This window comes from Spermophilus citellus (assembly GCF_964194105.1).
Source record: "Spermophilus citellus genome assembly, chromosome: 9".
NCBI classification, from domain to species: domain Eukaryota; kingdom Metazoa; phylum Chordata; class Mammalia; order Rodentia; family Sciuridae; genus Spermophilus; species Spermophilus citellus.
This window is the reverse complement of record NC_138191.1, coordinates 50,891,719-50,913,087: the sequence shown is the minus strand read 5'-3', so window position 1 is coordinate 50,913,087 and position 21,369 is coordinate 50,891,719. Positions and strand designations below refer to the sequence as shown.

Here is a 21,369-nt window from a genome sequence, read left to right as displayed (position 1 = left end):
TGCGGGAAGCAGGCGAACGGGAGGTTGAATTCAGATGATCCGGGCTCAGTGTGTGTTCTGAGAGGCCCAGACTGTTCGCCCCAGATCCACGTCAGCTCAGCATTGCCTGGTGATCCTGAGCAAACAGATTTAGGTTGTTTACGACTCCCTATGCCTGCACAGCTGAAGAGGTCAGGGACTTGATCTCTCTGCGCCCACCGCCATGTTGGAATCTCCTTTCTTTTTCTTTTTCTTTTCTTTTCTTTCTTTTTTTTTTTTTTTGGTACCAGGGGTGAACCCAGGGACAGTTAACCACTGAACCATATTTCTAGTCTTTTTCAATTCAGTAAATACAACCTAATGGAAGAGATTGAAGGGTAAGTTAGAAGTGAAACATGGAGACCAGGCAGAGATACATAAGGGAGTTTACTTTTCAGACTTGACAAGGAAAGGCCATCTCTCTATGGAGAGAGGGCAAAACAGCCTTGAGTTCTGGGTCCTTTATGGGGGAGGCTCAGGAAATCAGAGCTGAGTGGGTCCCAATGCTGGTGGTTAAGGGTCGGGTTGGTGTGAGGGGTTGGTGAGCCTTTCTCAGAAACACCCTTGGGTGGGAAAGTGAAGCTTTTTCCTGAAATGGCAGCTGTCAGTTAAGATGGCCATGGAGGTGCTAAACAAGGACCTTATATTCCCTCTTATTTTTTTTGTATTTTGTTGGGCCCCATAGGAAACAGGGATGTAGGTCAATCTTCTCTAACTGCTTCCTGCTGGGAAGGGGCAGTGTTTGAATCATGTGGACAATGAGGGAGGTTGAGTGGTGGTGGAATGCTGTCCAGGGGGCCCAATTTGGTGAGGGATTAGTATTCCTTCAGTAGAGAAGAGCTGTGTTTTCCTATGTTCAAGGTCTTGTTGGAGTTGTTTTATCTTGTCCTTTACTATACCAGATTGATTGCCATGTTAGTAGCATTCCTCCTATAGGTTCAGATAAATCCACCTTTCTTGGCCATAAGAAGGTCAAGGCCCCTTGGATTCTGCAGAGCCACAGCAGCTAAAGAATCAAGCTGCCATTGTATGGCTAGTATGGTTTGAGCAATTTGCTATAAGTCTCCTGGACACTGGAATGGTAATCCCTGGTGGTGGCACCCCTGGAAGGTGAGTGCAGAGTGAGGGAGGAGGGCAAAAAAGAAAAAGGGAAGGATGGCACTCATGATTCTGCAGTGTCCCCATGGTCCTCAGAGACCAAAGGAAGATTGGGGTTTCAACCTTGGAGAGATGCAGTTTGAGAGGGCCTGTGGGTCTCACTGTATAAGGGGGCAGAGAGGACTGTTTTAAATGGGGGTTCGGAACTTGATATGGGATGCCCTCGATGTGGGCCACCAAACAAGTGGTAAGAATGACCTGATAGGGTCCAGTCCATTTTGCAGAGAATTTAGAGGAGGAGGGGAGCTTATTGGGTGTGGTAATAGTACCAGGTCACCAGGAGACAGAGTGGGAGAAAGAGAAGAGGCAGAATTGGCATTGCCAGAACAACATCCTTGTGTTGCCAAAGAAGGTTCCTAGTGTATGCAAGAAGGGGCCAGAAAAGATGAGGAGCAAGGGGTAGTGGAGAATCAGAGGGTGGTGAGCTGAGCAGGGAGGTGGGCTGTCCATATAAAAGCTCAAAGGGGAGGTGTCAAGTGGCTTCTTTGGGAGGGCCTGTGACAGAGGAAGAGCCAAGGAAGGAGTTTAGTTCAGTCGAAATGTAATTCAAGGGGCAGTACACATTGAGGGAGGCTCCCTTTGCAAAGTGAAGGCTCTGATGAGGGCAACAAGTTCAGCCTGCTGATATTGGGAGTGGAGGCTCTTACACAACCAAGGGTAGAGGGACTGTTGCCACCCTGCCTGATGAATTCCCTCCTGAAAGAAGAATGAGCCGTCTGAGAACCATGTGTATGTTGCTTGGAGTGAGGGGCCTTCCTGTGTGTGGGAGGGGTGGGGAAGGAGCTCCTCCAGAGTTTCTAAGAATGAATGGGTAAGAGGAGAAGACGTGGATGAGTTCTGAGGAGTGGAAATGAGAGTTTCAGGGTTTAAATGTGAGCAGGTGGGGAAATTAAGAGTAGGATCTTCCACCAGAAAAACCTGTAGATATATCTCTGCCTTCAGGGGGTAAGGAATGTAAGCCCTTGCATTTGGGGAGTTTCTTTAGGTAAGAGGGAGACAGGATGCTGAGTGGGGCCCCAAAATTGAGTTTCTTTATCTCATTAATGAGTGCAGAGGCTGCAGCCACATGGGGCCCATCTTCAAACAGTAGGGGCAAGACCCTTTAATAGATAAATGATCTGGGACAAAGGTTGGACCCAGCATGTGTCCAAGGACATGTAGAGCAGACCCTTTTTTTTCAACCACATAAAGGTGAAAAGGGCATGTGAGGTCAGGGAGGTGGAGAGAAGGAGAAACTTTTCTTCTGTATTGTAGCCAAGGAAAATGTTAAATCGACAATTTTTTTTTTAGTCTTAGGCCTCTTATCCAGCCAGCCAAGTCTGTCCTTCGTATTTCAATGTTAGCTTCAGTGTTGCCTTGGCCAGGGACACTGCTGCCCAGGGCTTTACAATGTTTAATGCCAATAGAAGAAGGGAGGGGGTTTCTGAGTCCTTGTTTGTCTAGAAAGAGGGTCTCTGGAGGAATCCAGAGCTTTAGTGACTAGTAGAAACTGGGCGGAGAAGCCAGAGGAGCCTAGGAAGGTTTAGATATGACAGAGGAAAAACCTGCATAGAAGGAAATTCCTTCCATTTTCCAGAGTGTTATAAAGTTATAACAAAATTTATAATAAAAGTTATTTTCAAAAGTTATAAAGATTCCATAAAATATTGGGCTTCATGTTGCCATTAAGTGATCATTGTCCAAGTCATAAAAGGGCCAAGACTGAATGGAAAGTTGAATTATTCAGGAGCCAAATAAATTGGGACTACATGGGTGAGGGGGCAGCTGAGAGGTGAGTGAGATGGTATTCTGGACTGAGAGTTTCCCATGGCAATTTGGTTTGCTGGAGTGGCTACAGGGAGGTGTACCCAGCTTTCAGACAAACCAGCATGAGAGAGGGGACAGAGTGAAAAGGGGTCACCACCACACAATTCTCTGGCCCCAGAGCTGAAGCCTTCCTGGGACTGAGGGTAGCAAGTCCTCACCCACTACTTACCTAGTTCCAGGATTTTCCATAGAGAGTCTTGGTGCCTGGCCAGGGCTTTCATGAACTCCACAGAGGAGCTAAGAACCAAGACCTGAGAGTGAACTCACCAAGGGGAAGGGATGGGAATGTCAAAATCTTGGTGCTGGGCCAAGATCTAAGTTAACTTTTGTCTGTAGAGTGGAGACTTGTCACTGCCATCTCTAGGAAGTAGACTTGTGAGAAGGAAGGTTGAGGAAGAGCAAAGTCACTTCCCCAAGGGAGGCCAGTGTGTGGTAAAGAAGAGCCCTAGGTGAATGGAAGAAGGTGTGTGGTCATTGTCCTGGGCCCTCAGGCCAGGGACCAAAGCAGCCCAAATACCCAGATGAAAGAGCAAAGCTGTTGAAAGAATGTGATCAAATCTGCTCTGCAAAGAGAGGGACAGCATCAGCAAGGAGGGAGAGCAGGTGTTGTGATTGGGTAGAAAATGGAGGAGGTTTTGAGACAGATGTGAATGGGCTCATGGTGTGAGGTGATAGAAGGACTAAAAACATTCACCTCAGAAGCGGGTCGTTGGAAGGTACTGGCCAACAGAGTAGGGGTGGTCCTAAGGTAAGTGTGAGGGTCAGGGGAACAGCAAGGGAGTCTGCATGGAAGCGACTATGAGGGGAGAAGGAGAGCATAGCCCCCAACTTGTGAGGATGTCCCTTCACATAAGAGGAACAGGACACTGTGGATTGACCAAAAAGGAATGAGTAAAAATTAGAGAGCCACAAGCACAAACAAGGCTAGGTGTCTACAAGGGTTGGTAGTTGGCATCCAGAAGACCTTGAGGACTGAATATGTAGCCCCAGTGTCTAGGACGAAGGGGACAGGCCTACCTGAAATACGCAGAGTGACCCTGAAGTTATCTCTTCAACGCACAGTAGTTGAAGAGATCCCTGATAACATTGGGCTCTAGAGTGCCCTCAAGCAGCAATTAAGAGTCATTATTCAAAGGATATTGAAGCCAGATCTGATTGCACAAGCAGATAAGTTTTGCGGGGTTTAGATCTGGGGTGAGAGAGACCCTAGGTTAGCCAGGAGGCAGCCTAGAGGACTCTGGGAGGGAATGGATGAGGAGCCACCCGTGAGACATACTGTGTGAATTTAAACATGGGCCGTCCCCCAGTCTCTGAGTATCACCTAGTTGAGAGCATGGTTATGCTCAAGTGGTTGTCAACCCCGCTGGGTAAGTGTAAAGCCAGGAGCCCATAGAGGCACTTCAGACCCAGCCAGGACAATGTAGTAGGGGCACAAGCCCATATAAGGTACAGATACCCAGAGATGGGGGGAAAGTCCATAGAGATTAAATCAAGGCTGAGAGGTAGTCTCACAGGAACAGCTCCCAATCATCCTCGGTGGTTTTGTCTCAAAACCCAGGACCCAAATAAATGACCACTTATACACTGAGTCGATAGGTGGGATCAGCAGTAGCTGTGAATGTTGTGCCTGGGGGTGCCCCCAACCACAGAGAGTGCCAGACAATCAACCATCACTTCCCGGGAACTGTAGGTCCTTTAGGTTGACTAGAGATGAAATGTCTGGTGTTGGGGGCAGAGAGGGCCTTCGGCAGAATAGAGAAGTAGGTTCCATGATGGAATCCAGATTGGGGCCCTGGGAAACTCTGTGAACCTCAAAGGGGAGATTGGGCACACCAAGGAACCCAATATTGGGAGGCTCAGGAATCAGAGCCAGGTGGGTTCTAATATGGGTGGTTAGGGTTGGGTGGGAAAGCAAAGGTTTTTCCTTAAAATGGCTGCTCTCACTTAAAATGGCCATCCAGATACTAAGCAAGAATCTTATACTTCTCAAGCCTGTTTGCTGAGCCAATCCTCCCCAAACACCCTTTACCTTGTAGGGGAACCAAAGGCTGCTTCTCTGTCCCTGTACCCAAGGGTAGGGTAAGGTTTTAGGAGTCTCTGCTGTGCCTCTAACAACTCCCTTCCAATTTTTCTTTTCTTTTTAGTACCTATTGTAATGCCAGATTCAGGGGACCCCAATAGACCTCCAGGAGCCGAATCTGATGCAATCACACAAGAGTCTTTATTGCAAGTTTGAGCCTGGACTCCCAACCATTTCTGATGCAACTGTCCCAGGGAGTAAGTCCCAGCCCTTACTTCAATGAGGATTTATAGTTTTGTTGTTTTTTTTTTTTTGATACTCTATATATCACAACATCAGACAACAAATCATTTTCCCACAATGATTTGTAAGAAAAAAAATTCTTAAGATTGACTAGCACATTCTCTGGTGGGTACAAGTTGGGTAAGGGTAATTGGTTAGTTCAAGAGGTTGGTACATTTGAACAGATTGGCTTAAGCTGTGAGGGGTGTACACGCTAAACTACATGGTTTCCTAACATGTTATCAATCACCATCACTATTGGGAGGGTCACCTGGCATTTCAGATATGTTCCCTGTCTCACTCTCATTGGTTGTTGCTATGGTCCGAAATTATGTCTCAAGCATTCTTTGGTCTTGCATTGATGAGTCAAGTCTATCTGGTGACTGTAGTTAGGGGTAGCTATGCACCTAGGAATGCTGGGTCACCGCCCCACCCCACGCCTGACTTGGATAAGCCCTGCTCTGTGGTAGAGGCTGGTGATCTCAAAAATGGAGTCACATCAGTTTTTCACTATAAGGTCTGTGCTTAGCACCATGGTGGCCATATTAAATGACACCTGGCATATTAAGGAAAACATTTTACTTTCCCACCCAAGGGCATTTCTGAGAAAGGCTCACCATACCTTCATACCAACCCAACCCTTAACCATCTGCATGAGGACCCACTGGGCTCTGATTCCTGATCCTCCCCCATAAAAGTCCCAGAACTGAAGCCTGTTCTGCCCCTCTCTCCTATAGACAGATGGCCTTTACATGTGAATTCTGAAAAATCAACTCTCGTGTGTATCTCTGCCTGGTCTCTGTCTTTCATTACTTGCTTATCTCTTTCTTGTTCCTCACTTTCCTTTCACCCCCAACCTGGGTTTTCTGTTGTTTTTGGAAATAAATTTTTAAGGATATCAAATTTACATGCCTATGCATACCACTTAAAGAATGCATTTGATTGTTTTCTTGTGGGTTCTGGTTCTTTCTTTTCAAGTATTCCTCACAGATACACAATTTTCTTCAAATTAGAACTCCCCCCTAGAGTCACATTAATATTGGATTTATTTATTCACTTATTTGTTCATGTACTTTTGTGGTTCTGGGGATGGAACCCAGGTCCTTCCACATGCTAGGCAAGTGCTCTACCACTGAGCTATGTCCCCAGGCCCTCAGTTAATTTTTATGAAGTTCACTAATTTCTATAGAAAAGCATGGGTTCTGGGTTCCTAGATTATACAGGTCAAATTGGCCAGTGTTCCAGAAGGGGATCTAGACTCTTTTGATGCAGATGCACAAAGGAATGTGCACCTTTCAGTAGCACTCAAGGGAGTGGAAGCCAGTCCCCTTCTGACCTAGCCACCTTTACACACCTGGTGTTGTTTGTCATGACCTCCTATAGTCGTGTGTTCTCTCACAGCACACATGAACCTAGAGTCAAAAGATGAGGATTTCAAAGAGCAGTCTGGGTGATTTTTCCCCAGAGCTTTGTGGGGACACATGGACCTAGCAGTCCTTATACAATACAAGGAGTCTGGACACATCAGAATATCATCAAGTCCCTTTTTGGTCATGAAGATCCTTAAAAGAACAAATGTTGACAATCTCGAACTGCAGATCTTCTTTGCCTTTATTTGATCCTAAATCCAGCAGCAGTGCAGAATGAATGCTGTTGAACTTTCCACCTGCCCCACGTGCAAGCTAGACTTAGAGCCCTAGGAAAGCAAGTGCCATAAACAGTGGTGAAGCACAAAGATCCCTGTGTGGGGGCCAGATGGGCTGGCTGTGCTTGGCTGGGACTCTGCTACCTCTTCCTAAATGGAGCTGCAGTCTGATTACACATCAAATTAGGTTCCCATTCACTATGTGTGGAGAAGACTTCAGGTTCAAATTAAAACCCATACACAGGCAGCTTTAAGAAACTTCAAATAAAAATTGGGTGACTTCCTTCTCCTCAGATGGGCAGCTAAGGCTAAGGTCACTGCACAACCCCACCAGTGTGAGTCCTCAGCAGGAGCCGTCACTTAGGGGATCATGGTCTCACACCAGGCAGCAAGTCAGGGTCATGCAGTTCCCCAGAGCTCCCCTATCCTTACTCATCCTCTCACCATCTGCTGATTAAAGAGGCCATCTTGTGTCCCTGAGTAGGGAGAGACTGGAAGTGTTCGAGGAAGATCCCTCAGTCATGAGCAGCCCCCACCTCACCAGAGGTTGTAATTTATTCAGTTTGAGTTAGGAATGTTTGCAAGTGTCATCTACATAAATGATTCTACGATTTTGCTGAAAGGTAATCGGGATACCTTTATTGGTACACATTGCTAGGTTAATTGAGGAAAGACTGCCCAGCAGAATGGCAGGCAAAGTTTGGTGAGGCCCAGAGGCTCTGGCCTGTTGCTGGTGCAGCCAAAGCCCAGGACCCAAGGCTTCTGTGTCTACAGAGAGACCCACAAGGAGGGGCCAGTGCTGAGTGTCTAGATGGCACTGAAGTCCCCTGAGGAATGGTTTTCTTCCAATTTCACTGAGCACTTAGAATGTTCCAGGCCTGCTATGGACACCTGTATGCCTTAAACCACAGAGTAGCCACCACACATAATGACCAAATTTCAGTTTGATACCTTGAGTCCCCGGGACTGAACCTCATTGATCACCAAGAATCCAGGGCCATCTTTCTCCATAAGCACCTGGAGAATCCCAAGGTTTAAATTAGAAATCCAGGAAAATCTATCACACAGGACATGAGAAGACTAACCTTGAGATTCCGTTCATTTCTGACTATTGATTTATGGACCATCCATGAAACAAAATAGCTTCTTCATAAGTGCATGAAGCCTAAGTCCCATTCTAGAAACCCAGGTCCCTAGTTATGACCCTATACAGACACATATGGCTCTATACAGAGGGTCCAATCTTCAAGGGGTTCCTTCCAATGTGTCCCCTGCTTCAGTTTCCTTTCCAATCCACATTTCAAGCAGTGTCTGAAATGATGGGCTCTGAGTTTCTTTCACAATCATACTACATGATGGTTATACCTCCAATTGCCTAGAAGACAGTGTTTTATGCACACCCATCTAGGCAGCTGTTGGACAGGAACAGTGAATGAGGCCCTGGTTGTAGAGGAACATGCGGCCACATTGAGGACATGAGACAGTACGGAAAATAAGGATGTTTGGCTGCCTAAAGTCCTTCAGTATTGCTGTGAGCTCAGCACAGAGTTGGGAACATATCCCTGGGTGGATGGCACCCTGCGTATCATAGCTCTCCAGAGGGACAGGGTACAGTTCTATGCTCAACTGACTCAGCTTGGCAGTGTGAAGCAGCAGGTCCCTCAAGACTGACATGGAGATGCAGTTCCCGAAAAAGCACAAGATCCTGAGCTGGGAGCAGCGGCTCAGGGCAGGCAGGATGGCTTGGAACTGGGAGTCTGTCATCTCACAAGCTTCCAAGTCCAGGCTCTTCAGAGTGGCTGCAACAGTCTCCAGAAGAATTTGGAGGGGCACCGGACTGAAATTGGTCAGTGTGATGTACCTCAGATCCAGGTGTCTTAGCTGGCTGGTGTTTGGGCAGCAGGAGAGATAATTCCAGTCGGAGTCTGAGAGCGGGCAGTTGGTTATTGAGAGGGACTCCAGGGGGGTCTTCAGGTGCCTAAGGAGAAACAAGGCAGTTAGTTCTGAGGGAGAAAATGAATTGACCCAAACCCAGTGTCACCATGGCCATCTGAACATGGTTGACATTTTGCAGAATCTTCCCGTTCAGGTCACCCCATTGAAATGGGGTCTGAGCCTTTTCCCACCACTTTTGTGACCAGGTGGATCCACCATCTCTAAGACCCCAATCCTCAGTAACAAGCAGAAAGCCACATCTCTGATCAGAGGAGGTCAAGGGGAGTCACATAGGAAGGACAAATCCAGGCAAGATGTGACAAAACCTACTGGATTTAATCTTTGCAGAGTTCACACCTTCAACCCTCAGCAAGGCCTCCATCCCTGCTCCTCACCCTGGACTGCAGAATCACTACCTGGAGCTCAGAACAACCTTCCTTACATGAGCATTAGAGGTGGGTCTCAGTGCTACCAGCTGGAGAGCACTGAGCTTCCCTGTTGGGGGTACAGGTGTAGGGACTTCCCCTCCTTCACTGACCTCTACTCTACCCAGCTTTGCACCTCTGTTGCTAGACAGTCATCTCAGGAAAGGAACCTCAACCAAGCTCACTAAATCCTGTCCCCATCGGCTGGTTTCCCAGCATCGTGGCATCTCCCAGATCATGGACCCTGGTTTAGCCGTTTGCTCTAACACAGGTTAGAAGATGGAGCTTCAGGATACAATACGAACAGATGATGGGTTATTTACCTTCCAATGTCTTGTTTACCATGAGAGTGTCAGTGGCTGGCACATAGTAGTTGCCCTTTCAGATTTCCTGTAACTGATCTGTAGAGGATGCTCACCCCCCTTACTTACCCCAGCACCTGCTCCAGGTGGCCCTCAAGGAGGACGACAGCATCCACACAGAACTTCCTCAGGCAGTCCATCCTGAGGAACTGTGAGGTGAGCTTGGCGAGCAGCTGCTCCTGCTCCTCTGGGGAGGTGTGGGCAGGCATGTGGACCTGGGAGACAAGCAGCTTCCTCAGGTTCCTCATCTGGCCCAAGAAAGGAACATAAGCAGCCAAGGTGGAGGGTGCCCAGGTGCAGTGCACTTCCACCTTCTGGACAGAGTCCAGCTGCAACAGTCTCAGGACCTTCCTGGTGTGGCTGGTGGGTTTCCCAAAGATCTTCAGCCTATTGCAACACAGTTGTAGCCTGTCAATTCTCTGTGTGACCCACAGGAACAAAAGAGTCAGGAATTCATCCATGGGCCCTTCTGTGAGGCACAAGTCTATGAATATCTTCAAGGGTAGCTTAGCTGCCATTGCTGGACCAAGTTTCAATGCTTGATTCTTCTTAATGTCCTCTGGGGAGCAGGCATCAACCACGGCTCCAGACCACGTCCTCCAGAAGTTCTGTGGAACCCTCCGCAAATCCAGCACCTGCAGTTTCCACCTCCTGCGGGGACCACAGCAGAGTCTCAGCCCTGAGGCCCCTTCCTTCCCCTCTCAGCTGCTGCTCCCTGCTCCACCTCTTCCTTCTGTCTCACCTTTCTCCATCCACTTCCCTCCAATCCAGCCTGGTGCCCCCACTTGTACAGTCTGAAGCAGGGGCAGGTACAGCCTCAATCAGGGGTCAGCACAGCTGCCACAAGCACCTCCACAACTGGAAGCCTTTCCCAGGTGGGGCTCAGCATGGCCAAGGCCTCTCCACCCCTCCTTGCTGGCAGCACAGGAAGCCTGTGGAGCACACTTCAGCACCCACTCTCCCTGCCTATACCCATCCCTTCCCTGGCACCGAGGGTGCTCCCTTCCAGGCCACCTGGGTCCCCCTCACCTGGGGCGATCCTGCTGGGCAAGCAGCATGTCCAGCCCATCCAGTACCACTCCGATCATCTGCAGCTGTGGCTGCCTCATCAGGGCCCCCAGGGGCAGGCGGGTGAAGGGCCAGGCCTGCACCATTTTCTTCAGGACCTCAGTGTGTCCCCTGCTGAAGGCCTCGACAAAGAGTGGTGGGAAGAGCTCTATGGGCAGGTCCTCTAAATCCAGGATGGCCCTGGACTTGTCACTCAGCAGGCTGCGCCCTGCTAGCTCCAGCAGCGTGGGTGGGGACTGGATGCTCATCCTGGGGAATCTGAAAGAAGAAGGATCCTGGAAAATGGTCCAGGGAAAAGGCCACTATCCCATCCGTTGCCAGCCACTGGGAAGGGGGTACTGGGGAGTCTAAAACTCACCCCAACCTTAATGGGGGAAAGCTTTGCTTATTATTTTGTCCTTATAAAATGAAAATTGGAGTGTCATGTGACTTAATGCAGTAGGATCCTCTGTTTCAATAACTATTGTGGCTCAGAAAGAGTTGCCCTCACATGGGTGATGTTATTTTTAATTTCAAAAAGTTAAATAAGCAATTATAAAGCATGTGCCCACATTATAAAACACTTGGAAATTACAAGAGAGTCTCACGGATGTCTGTTACACATGTGAGATTCTGCCACCTTAGGGGGGATTGAAGAGAACAAACAGATCAGAACAGAGTCTGTGAACTCTTGCATGAGGTAGTTTGAAGCTTTTTGTTTAGTTTTTTTAAACAAACTATAAAATTACAAAACTAAATAAGCTATAAAGTATAATTTGGGTATGAGACAATATTAGCGATTGAATTCAGGACACTCAACCAGTAAATCACTGCCCACAGCCATATTTTGCATTTTAGTTGGAGAGAGGGCCTCACTGATTTGTTATCACCTCGTGCTGCTGTGGCTGGCTTTGACCTCTAATTCTCTGGCCTCCTCAAACTCTGGAGGTGTTGGGATTACAGGTGTGTGCCACCACACCCAGCAAAACAGTATAATTTTAATGGCACACAAAATAAATATTTTTATTATCAGAAAATAGAATTCCAATCAATTAGAATGAAATAGGATTGCAATCCACTTCCTTGGTTAAGTAATTTTAAATTGGCTTTGCCTGGAGCTCAGTGGAAGAGCACTTTCCTAGGACATGTGAGTCACTGGGCTTGATCCTCAGCAGCACGTAAAAATTATTAAATGTTGGGCTGGGGACATATCTCTGTTGATAGAGTGCTTGCCTCCCATGCACAAGGCCCTGGTTCAATCACCATACCACCAAATAAATGAATGAATAAATAAATAAATTATATTGTCCCTATAAACTTTAAAAAAAAACAACAATTGAGAAAAAGAAAAAGTGCAGGGCGTGCGTGCACAAGCCTATAATCCCAGGGTCTCCTGAGACTGAGATAGGAGGATCATGGGATCAAATTCAGCCTCAGCAAGAGCAGGCGCTAAGCAACTCAGTGAAACCCTGTCTCTAAATACAGCACAAAACAGGGCTGTGGATGTGGCCCAGTGTTTGAGTGCCCCTTGGTTCAATAGCCAGTACCAAAGAAAGAAAGATAGAAAATTGAAAGTGACATAAACCAAAGTGGAAATCCTAGTGTTCAGGATCAAGGTAAAACTACACAGAGAGGCAAAATCGACGATCTAAATTGGTTAATGAGAAAAGACAGAAAAAAAATTGTTCCTGAATCCACACAGGTGAGGCGGGAACCAGGTGGTGCTCAGGGCAGTGAGGGACTTACGGGATCGGTCCAGGTGTGCAGGGTTCTCGGAGCCTCGGCAGGCCAGGCTGGTTCTCCTTGGGCTCCAGGACTCTTGTGTTTCTCTTCTGGCTCCACAGAAGCTTTTATGGACCTCTCTGACCACGCCCCCACCTCCATCTGATCGACTGGCATCCAATCAGAAAGCAGTATCTGATCAGGTTCTCCAGTCTCCACCCATTTAATCTTGATTGTATTTTCTTCCTCCAGATTGATTGATTGAGTCCGATGCTCATGCAGGAGCACAGAATCAGGGAGAGTGTTAGAGTCAGGGATGCGTCCCTCCATGCACTCTAACCATGGACTCAATTTTGTCCATATGTGACCCTCCTGTTTCTCCCGTGAGACAGAAAAGCACTGAATCCCTAAGAAAAAAAAAAAAAAAAAAACAATACCTGAAAATATCTTTCAAAGAGGTCTTTGGCCATATCAAAATTATTTGAAAGTTTTTTTCCAAAAATTCCATAGTAAAAACAGCTTTTTGAGGACAGTAGTGTCATCCACGAAGACCACAGAATGGAAACCATGTTTACTACAGTCATACAAGTTTCGAGTTACCTTGCAGCAAATCTGGGCACACTCAGAGAGGAAGAGCAGACAAGGAGGGTGGAATCAGTCTTCTAGACTTAGGGCAAAACTTCTCCTGTTTGACTGTCTGTACTGGGATTGAACCCATTGGTGCTCTACCACTGAATCACTTCCCCTGCCCTTTTTGTTTTTTGCTTTTATTTGGAGACAGGGTCTCACTAAAATGCTTGGGTCCTCACTAAGTTGCTGCGGCTGGCTCAAATTTGCCATCCTCATGCCTCAATCTCAAGAGTTGCTGTGATTACAGGCATGGGCCATAGTGCCCCATAAGACTTGGAAAAGTTTGAAACCCACCCAGGGTGGAAACTGTGGGCAACTTGGGAATTGGAGAGAGAGACCCAGGATTGGACAGCAGGTGTTCCTGACATCAGGGAGGCCACCCACTGGAGAGTCTTCCTGCAGAATCAGGGATCTGAGGGCACATCTCCCAGGCAGCCTTTGCTCCAGGCAGTTTCTAGGGCTCTTTAGGCTGTGAGAAGTTCACAGGCAAAGGAAAATTTGAAGAGCCTGAGTATAAAGTAATTCAGGAATTGAGGAAGGAGAGACGGAAAGAGAGGGAGTGCTTGGATGGTGAGCCCTGTGAGGGGAGGACTTACAGGGAAGATGTAGAAGGAATGGTCTGATTGGCTGCAGTTACAGAATGGCATTTCTGCTTTGTTGTTCTGTCTTTGTGTTAGTCAGCTTTTTCACGCTGTCATTACAATACCCAACCCCAACATCTACTGAGGAGAAAAAGTTTATCTGGGGACTCATGGTTTCAGAGGTCGCAATGCACCACAGCAGATTCCGTTCCTTGGGCCCTCACCTTCAAGGTGAGGCTGACCATTATGGTGGGAGATTGTGGCAGAGGGAAGGTGCTCACATTATTAGAGAACAGAGAGGGAGAGAGATGGCCCCTTGCCAGATGCAAAATATACACACCATATTCACACCCCCAATGATCAGCTTCCTCCAGCCACACCACATCTGACCCCTGTTGTCACTCAGTTAATCCCATTAGGAATTAACTTACTGACAAGGTTAAGGCTATAAACCAATCATGTCTCCTCCAAAACCATTGTCTCACAGGTGAGCTGTTGGGAGACACAGCATCTAAACCGTGATGGTCTTCTTGGGTATCTTGTTGGAAAATACTTCTTCTCACATCACAGTTGGATACTTACAGTTGGCTGAGGTTATCTTTGGTTTCTGTTTCACCTAATAACTTACCACAAATGACCCACATTTAATCTCCTTTGTGTGCAGTGAAGTAGGACTAAGGCTATTTCAGAGACCTCATTGCTTTTTAGGCTCCACAACAATTGAAATCTAGTCTCTCAACTGAATTCTAAATTTCTCTGCCATTTGTCTGTGTGTAGCCAGCTGAAAGGGTGACTTCACTCCACAGCCCTGCCTTCTCTTACCACCCTTGACTTGGTGCAGGAGGCAGTTAGATGTTACTGTCAACCTAAGTCACAACAGACAGTGGCTCTCCAAAGAACAAGTGTAATCAGACATAATAGGGCAGGAATGCAGGACACCCAGAGAAAGATGAGTCACAGCCCCATCCAGCAGGCAAAGGGAGACAGGATGTCAAGGCAGCTTTGAATCAATTATCACTGGCTCCACAGATTCAGTACCAAGGGTGGCCTCAGTTCAAGGACAACACTGGCCAGGTGTCCTCCTAGAAAACATGGGGGTACAGGTTGGGGTGGATTTTATGCACAGCTGAGGTTGGGGCTGACTCACTTGTGATAGTTCCTGCTGCCAGCCAGTGCTGCCCAGGGACCTTCCCCTCATGGCCCTCTGGCTCCCCTTCATCAGGATTTGACACAAGTTACTGCCTGTTGATTTGGACACCATTTATATATCCCAGTTCTGATGAAGATCTTTTCTCCTGAAGCATCAGGGATCAACCATTCTTTCCTGTGGATTGATTGGATCTCAGTGCCACGTTGGACTTGTCCTCCTTGGTTCTGTACCCACTGGAGGGAATTAAAGGACAAGTAGGAATATTTCTTGAAGCCCGTTGAGCCACATTTGAACAGAAAGGTGGCTTTGCAGGATTCCTTTGAACTGATTGTTTTAAGCCATGAGGGGCATATGTGCTGAACTACATGGTTTCCCAACATGTTATCAACCACTATAAACTACTGGGGGGTCATCTGGCATCCTGAGTATTTTCCCTGTCTGGGAAAATACTAATGGGTGGTTGCTAGGGGGTTGCTATGGGTCCTCACCTAGCCTAACTGAGTAAGGACACCTGGTGCCTCAGATCTCTCCTGTTAATTTTAGATAAACAACTCAGCAGATGAGTATGTTCCTAGGAGTGCTCTGTGGGTTTTTCCAAGGACAAGGGTCATGCCCTCTTCCTTGGATAGGCCTTGAGGTAGAAGCTGCTGTTATTTATTTATTTTAAAAAATGGAGTCACATCAGTTTCTCAGTGTCTACATATATTTGGTACTAAAAATTGACATATGATCTCATAAATTAAAATTTAAAAAATGGATATTAATATATTTTGCTCATATTATTTAAAAGATTCAATTGAAATTGGGTAAATAAATAAAAGTAAAAATGTCTTTAAAGTTACAATGCACAGATTTGTTTCTAGGTGGTCAAACAGTTGTTAATAAAATGTTAGTGTCTATAAAGTGTCTAATTTCCATTGTCTCTAGGATTTTTCTTCAATGGGAAAAAATTACAAATGCTATTGAATGCATTTGTCTTATAACTTTTTTTAAAAAAATGTAAATTAGATCTGACATATATGAAATTAATCATGGATGTGCTTGTTAGAGACATCTGATTTGTTTAGAAAGTTTAAATGTCAACTGTTAAATATAATATCAAGTAATCTTAACTTCTTAAATTCCATAAGGTAAAATATTTAAGAACTGTTGGTTATTTCATATATTGGTAAATTTAAAAATTTAAAATTACTTTACATTATCACAAAAACAAGGTTACTAAAAGTCCCCAGCAGGTATAATAGGTATAATTCTGTATACAAAATGTCAAGAGGTTTCAACTGCATTTCAATTAGAGTACTGTAAATATATTTCCTCTTATTAAAATGAATTAATTTATCTAAATTCAGAAATTGATAAAGGTTATTTTAAGGTATAAACAAAAAGAAGAATCCATGGATTAAAAATTATTAAAAGGTTCTAAATATAAAAATATATTTAGTAAAAAAACATGTTTCCAGGTAAGAAAGTCTTTGTGTGGTAAAATATAATTATAATTCATCTAAGTAAACAATAGGGTCTAAGTAAGGAATATAAACATCTATAAATAAAGGTTAAATATTAAAATGTTTCTTTATAACTACGTTGTTTATATATGTAACACAAATGGTTAAAAGTACTCAAGGTTATTCCTAAGAGCAAATATTAATGTGCTGATATAAATCAAAGTTTGATTTACATATTAAAATGACAAGCACTTCTTAAAATATTAATTACATTGTGTCTGTTAAGTTTTATTCTCTAGAGCAACTAACTGGACAAATGAAGGTTTGGACATCTCTGGTGAAACAGCAACTGTTATTTTAGAGTATTGTTCCACATTACAGAGTCTAAAACTTGGTTAATATAAAAACATCAACAATAAAATTGTAGTACACTGCTCTTCTTTTCATATTCAATGTGCTTTTTTACATTGGCTAGACCACCAAATCTCCCTTTTGTGGTGTTTTGGCTTAAATATGAGGCATCACTGAAGGTGGTGTGCTACTCTGACCATCTTGCTTTTAGAGAGTAGAGTGTCTGCTGCTGACCAGCAATAAAGGCTTAATTGGAATGGCAATGTGTGGTCTGAGAGTTATTTGAGGGTCTCCGTATTGGTATAACATTCATCCAGAGGAATTTTGAGTCTGAGGCTATTATTCTCCTTTTAGTTATGGCACTTGTTCCCCAGTGCAATGTAATCTCTTGAGGGTTTAAATGCTCTATGGCCAGGTACCGAGGTGCACACTTACAATCCCAGTAACTCAGGAGGCCAAGGCAGGAGGATTGGAGATTCCAAGCCAGCCTGGGCAACATAGTCAGACCCTATCTCAAATAAAAATATAAAAAGTTTTGGGGGTATAGCTCAGTAGTAAAGTGCCCCAGGTACATAATCTCTGGTTCTACACACACACACACACACACACACACACACACACACACAGAGTCCAGCAGCCTCATGCATGCCAAGTGATTGCCATCAGCTTCAGACAACTCAAGGAAGCCAACACTGACCATGTAATGGCTTAGAATATTCAGTGGCCAAAGTGTTTCAGCTGATGATGCTACTGTGAAAGACTTCAGGATCAAAATGAAACTATTTGTACAAAATCCTCACAAAAGTGGAGGGCAGGGGACCATGCAAGAGAAGGTCCTTGAGCTTGATAGTTTGATAATAGACTTCCAGGAGGACTCTGCAAAACCACAGCATTACCAAAAATTTGCTCCTAAACTCCTATCTTTCCAAATAATATCACAGGATTTTTATCATTGGCTTTCAAGAGATTGATAAAACACAGAATGGGACCTGCAAATTCCAAGAAACTCCAGGAGAGCCTTTCTTCTGCACTGCAGCGGAGTCTATTATGGTTCCTTCTCAAGCACATTTTTAAACTGGTCGGCAAATGATTCCAAAGACAATTAAAAACAGTAATGGCTTCCTCATGGAATGTTCCAGTTGAACATCTCTCATGTTTTCAGACATAATTGTGGACACTATATTAAAATATATGCCAATCAAATCACCTGGTTAATAGCTGGTCATAGTAAATTCCCAACAGATTTTTAACCATGACTATTCTAAATATTTATCATTAAGAGTTATCATTTGGATTTTTTTCCTTGAACATAACTAAAATCAGATTAATTGATTAAGAAGAAAAAACCTCTAACAAGTTTACTTGAACACAGGTCTCTCATCTATCTATCTATGTATTTATTTATCCATTTCTTTATTTATTCTTGCTAGGGATCAAACCCAGGGCCTCATGCATGCAAGGCAAATTCTCTACCTTTTCAAAATTGTAATTTAAAAAAGGTGTGATGGTGAACACTTGTAATCCCATCTGCTATGGTATGAACAGATAAATACAATCAATAAGTGTGTCAGATTAATAAAAAAAAATATAGCTGATGGATATAAAATTTTGAAAAGTGAGATAAGACAATTATAAAGCAAGAAGTGTCATAGGTAGACCTGAGAGTCCATTTTGCTGCCTCCTATGAACAACTGTTACAAGAGCTATTTCTGAGAAATTGAAATGAATGCTGTTTTCTTACTTTAAAATAATTGCCGTTCTGTACTTTGTACCCCACAAATTGTACCCTACTCAGGATGCAGTGGTGGTCGTGGAGAGCTACATCCTGGGTTTGAATGCTTTTGTGGGTCTACATGACTTTGAAGTACATTCTCACCCTGTTGACCCCCACCCAAATTCACGATGTGACGGTCTAGTACCTACTTGAACCCAGGACCGTGCTCAACTGAACTGCAAAGCTAATGTGCTGGCTTGCTGACTGGAAAATTCTGGTCCTGCCTAGAGCCCAGAGGCCCCACTTATTAATGTTTTAATTTCTATGATTGGTAGCTTACATTACGATAAGCAAGTCACTGAGTTGTGGATTTTGTGCTTATATTGTTTTTGGATGGACCAGGAAGCTGCTGTCCTGTCACAGAGCTTGAGTCTCTGTGGTGGGTGACAGTCCCTAGTCAGGTAAGTAAAGCTCTCTTTTGATTTGAAATTCAGGCTGAGTACTTTCTGGAGGGACTCCCCATAACACCATCTACTTAGCAGGCTAAGGCAGAAGGATCTCAAATTCAAGGCCTGTCTCAGTAATTTAGTGAGAACCTGTCTCATAATAAAAAAATTTTTAAAAAATTGGGCTGGGAATGTAGCTCAGTGGTGTAGTTCCCCTGGGTTCAAACCTTGGTACCCAAACTGAATACATGAATAATTTAACTAAGTAATTAATTAATAAAAATGAAAAAGCTGAGGATGTAGCTCAGTGGTAAAGCTCTCCTGGGTTCAATCCCAATGCAAAAAAACAAAAAATAAAAAATAAATTCGGGGCCTAAATATTTTTTTTAAAATGAACACCTGTACTCATAAAATTTCTGCAAAAGTCTAACTCTTCCTAGAATAGTAAAGGCCAGAGCTTGGAGCTGAGATAGCCAAGGCCTAATGAACAGGCAAAATTGAATTTAACAGTGACTTCCTGGTGGAGGGACACTGAGAGCCACTCCCTCCAAACCCACCTTGTTCAAATGTGGCTCAATGAGTTTCAACATTGATTCCTAGTCATCTATTAATTCCCTCCAATGGGAGATGGACCAACCAGGAAAAGTCCATCCTGGCACTGAGAGAGAATCAAACCCTAACCATTATGTGATGCATCCAGAGAAAAAATCTTCATCCCAAGGGTAAAACATAATGGTGCTCAAATCAACAGGTAGGAACTGTGTCAAATCCTGATGAAGCAGAAGCAGGGTGCTGTGAAGGGAGGGTCCCTGGGCAGCCCTGCCTGATGGCAGGAACTATCACAAACCAGTTAGCCTCAACCTCAGCTGTGCATAAAATCCACCCAAACCCTCACCCCCCAAAGTGTAGGAGGACACCGTAGCCACCTGTGGTCCATGAACAGAGGTCGCCCACATTATTGTGGAGCCAGTGATAATTGATTGAAAGCTGCCTTTGACACCCTGTCTCCCTTTGCCTTCTGAATGGGGGCTCTGATTCATCTTTCTTTAGGTGTCCTGCATTCCTGCCCTATTATGTCTGACTACACTTGTTTTATGGAGAGCCACTGTCTGGTGTGACTTAGGTTGACTGTAATTTTGACCTGCCTTGTGCACCAAATCAGGAGTAATAAGAGAAGCCAGGGCTGTGGTATGAAGTCGCTCTCAGCTGGTGACACACAGACAAATTCCAGAGAAACTTAAAATTAAATCAGAGAGTAAATTTCAAATTTGTAGAGCATAAAATCCAGAGAAAGGTGTTGGATAGCCTTAATCCTATATAGCTGCACACACACATGAAGTTAAATGTGTTTCATTGTGGTAAGTTCTTATGTGAAACAGAAACCAAATATAACCTTAGCTAATTGTAAGTATCCAATTAAATGATTATGTGATGTGAGCAGGGATATTTCCCAACAAGATTCCCCAAAAGACCATCACGGTTTAGATGCTGTGTCTGCCAACAGCTCATGTGACAATGTTTTTGGAGGAGAAATTATTGGTTTATAGCCTTAACCTAGCCAGTGAATTAACCCCTGGTGGGATTCACTGGGGGATAATGGGGGCAGGTGGGCTGTGGCTGGAGGAAGCTGATCTTTGGGGTGTGAATATGGGTGAAGAGTTTGTATCTGCAAGAGGCCATGTCTCTGGCTCTGCTTTCTGGTAATGTGAGCCTCTTCCCTCTGTCACATGCTTCTGCCATGATATTCAGTCTCACCTTAGAGGTGCTGTCTCTGGATTGAGGCCGCTGAAACCAAGCCACCCAAATAAATTTTCCTCCTCTGTAGTTGTTGTGGTTGGGTCTTTTAGTCACAACACCATAAAGATAGACCAAAGAAACAGAAATGGATTCTCTAAATGCCACCCATCAAACCATTCCTTCTGCATGTTCCCTGGAAGTGCTCCCCTTACATGGCTCATCCAAGCATTCCATCTCTTTCTGTCTCTCCTTCCTCAATTTTAGAATTTTATTTTACTCAGACTCTTGCAATTTTCCTTTGCTTGTGTTCTTCTCCCAGGCTAAAGGTCTTGGAAAGTGCCTGGGGCCAAGGTTTTCTGGCCAAGGAAGGCTCTCTACTTGGTGGCTGCCCTGAAGTCAAGGACACCTGCTCTCCAACCCTGTGTCTTTGTCTCTAAAATCCCAAGTTGCCAACTGCTTCCACCCTCAGTGGCTTTCAGACTTTTCCAAGTCTGATGGGGCATGGTGGCCCATGCCTGTAATCACAGCAACTCAGGAGACTTGATGAAGGGGGATGGCAAGTTTGAGGCCAGCCTCAGCAACTTAGGGAGGACCTAAGCAATTTAGTGAGACCCTGTCTCCAAATAAAAACAAAAAATAAAAAGGGCTGGGGATGTGGCTTGGTGGTGGGGCCAATGAGTTTCATCCCCAATACAAAGAGACAGAAAAAAATTTTGCTCGAAGTCTAAAAGACTGATTCCACCCTCCTTGTGTGCTCTTCCTCCCTGAGTGTGCCCAGATTTGCTACAATGTAACTTGATACTTGTGTGAATGTTGGACACATGGTTTCCATTCTGTAGTCTTTGTGGATCTTCAAAAAGCTGTTTTCTCTGTGGAATTTTCAAAATATTTTTGA

At 44.8% G+C, this 21,369-nt stretch overlaps 1 protein-coding gene and 1 pseudogene across 2 annotated transcripts in view; both read right to left on the bottom strand.

The window, feature by feature from the left end:
• LOC308656780 (PRAME family member 12-like) overlaps nucleotides 1-10,967 on the bottom strand; it is a gene marked incomplete at both ends in the record, with an annotated part of 38,624 nt that extends 27,657 nt beyond the window's left edge. The window contains 2 exons of the mRNA XM_081308147.1: nucleotides 10,287-10,302; nucleotides 10,681-10,967. Of these exons, the coding sequence (XP_081164273.1) occupies nucleotides 10,287-10,302; nucleotides 10,681-10,967 (303 nt within the window). The remainder of the gene's footprint in view (nucleotides 1-10,286; nucleotides 10,303-10,680) is intronic.
• The window catches only part of LOC308655491 (rho GTPase-activating protein 29-like), a 631,986-nt pseudogene that overhangs the window by 520,309 nt on the left and 90,308 nt on the right, over nucleotides 1-21,369 (bottom strand). The window lies entirely within an intron of this gene.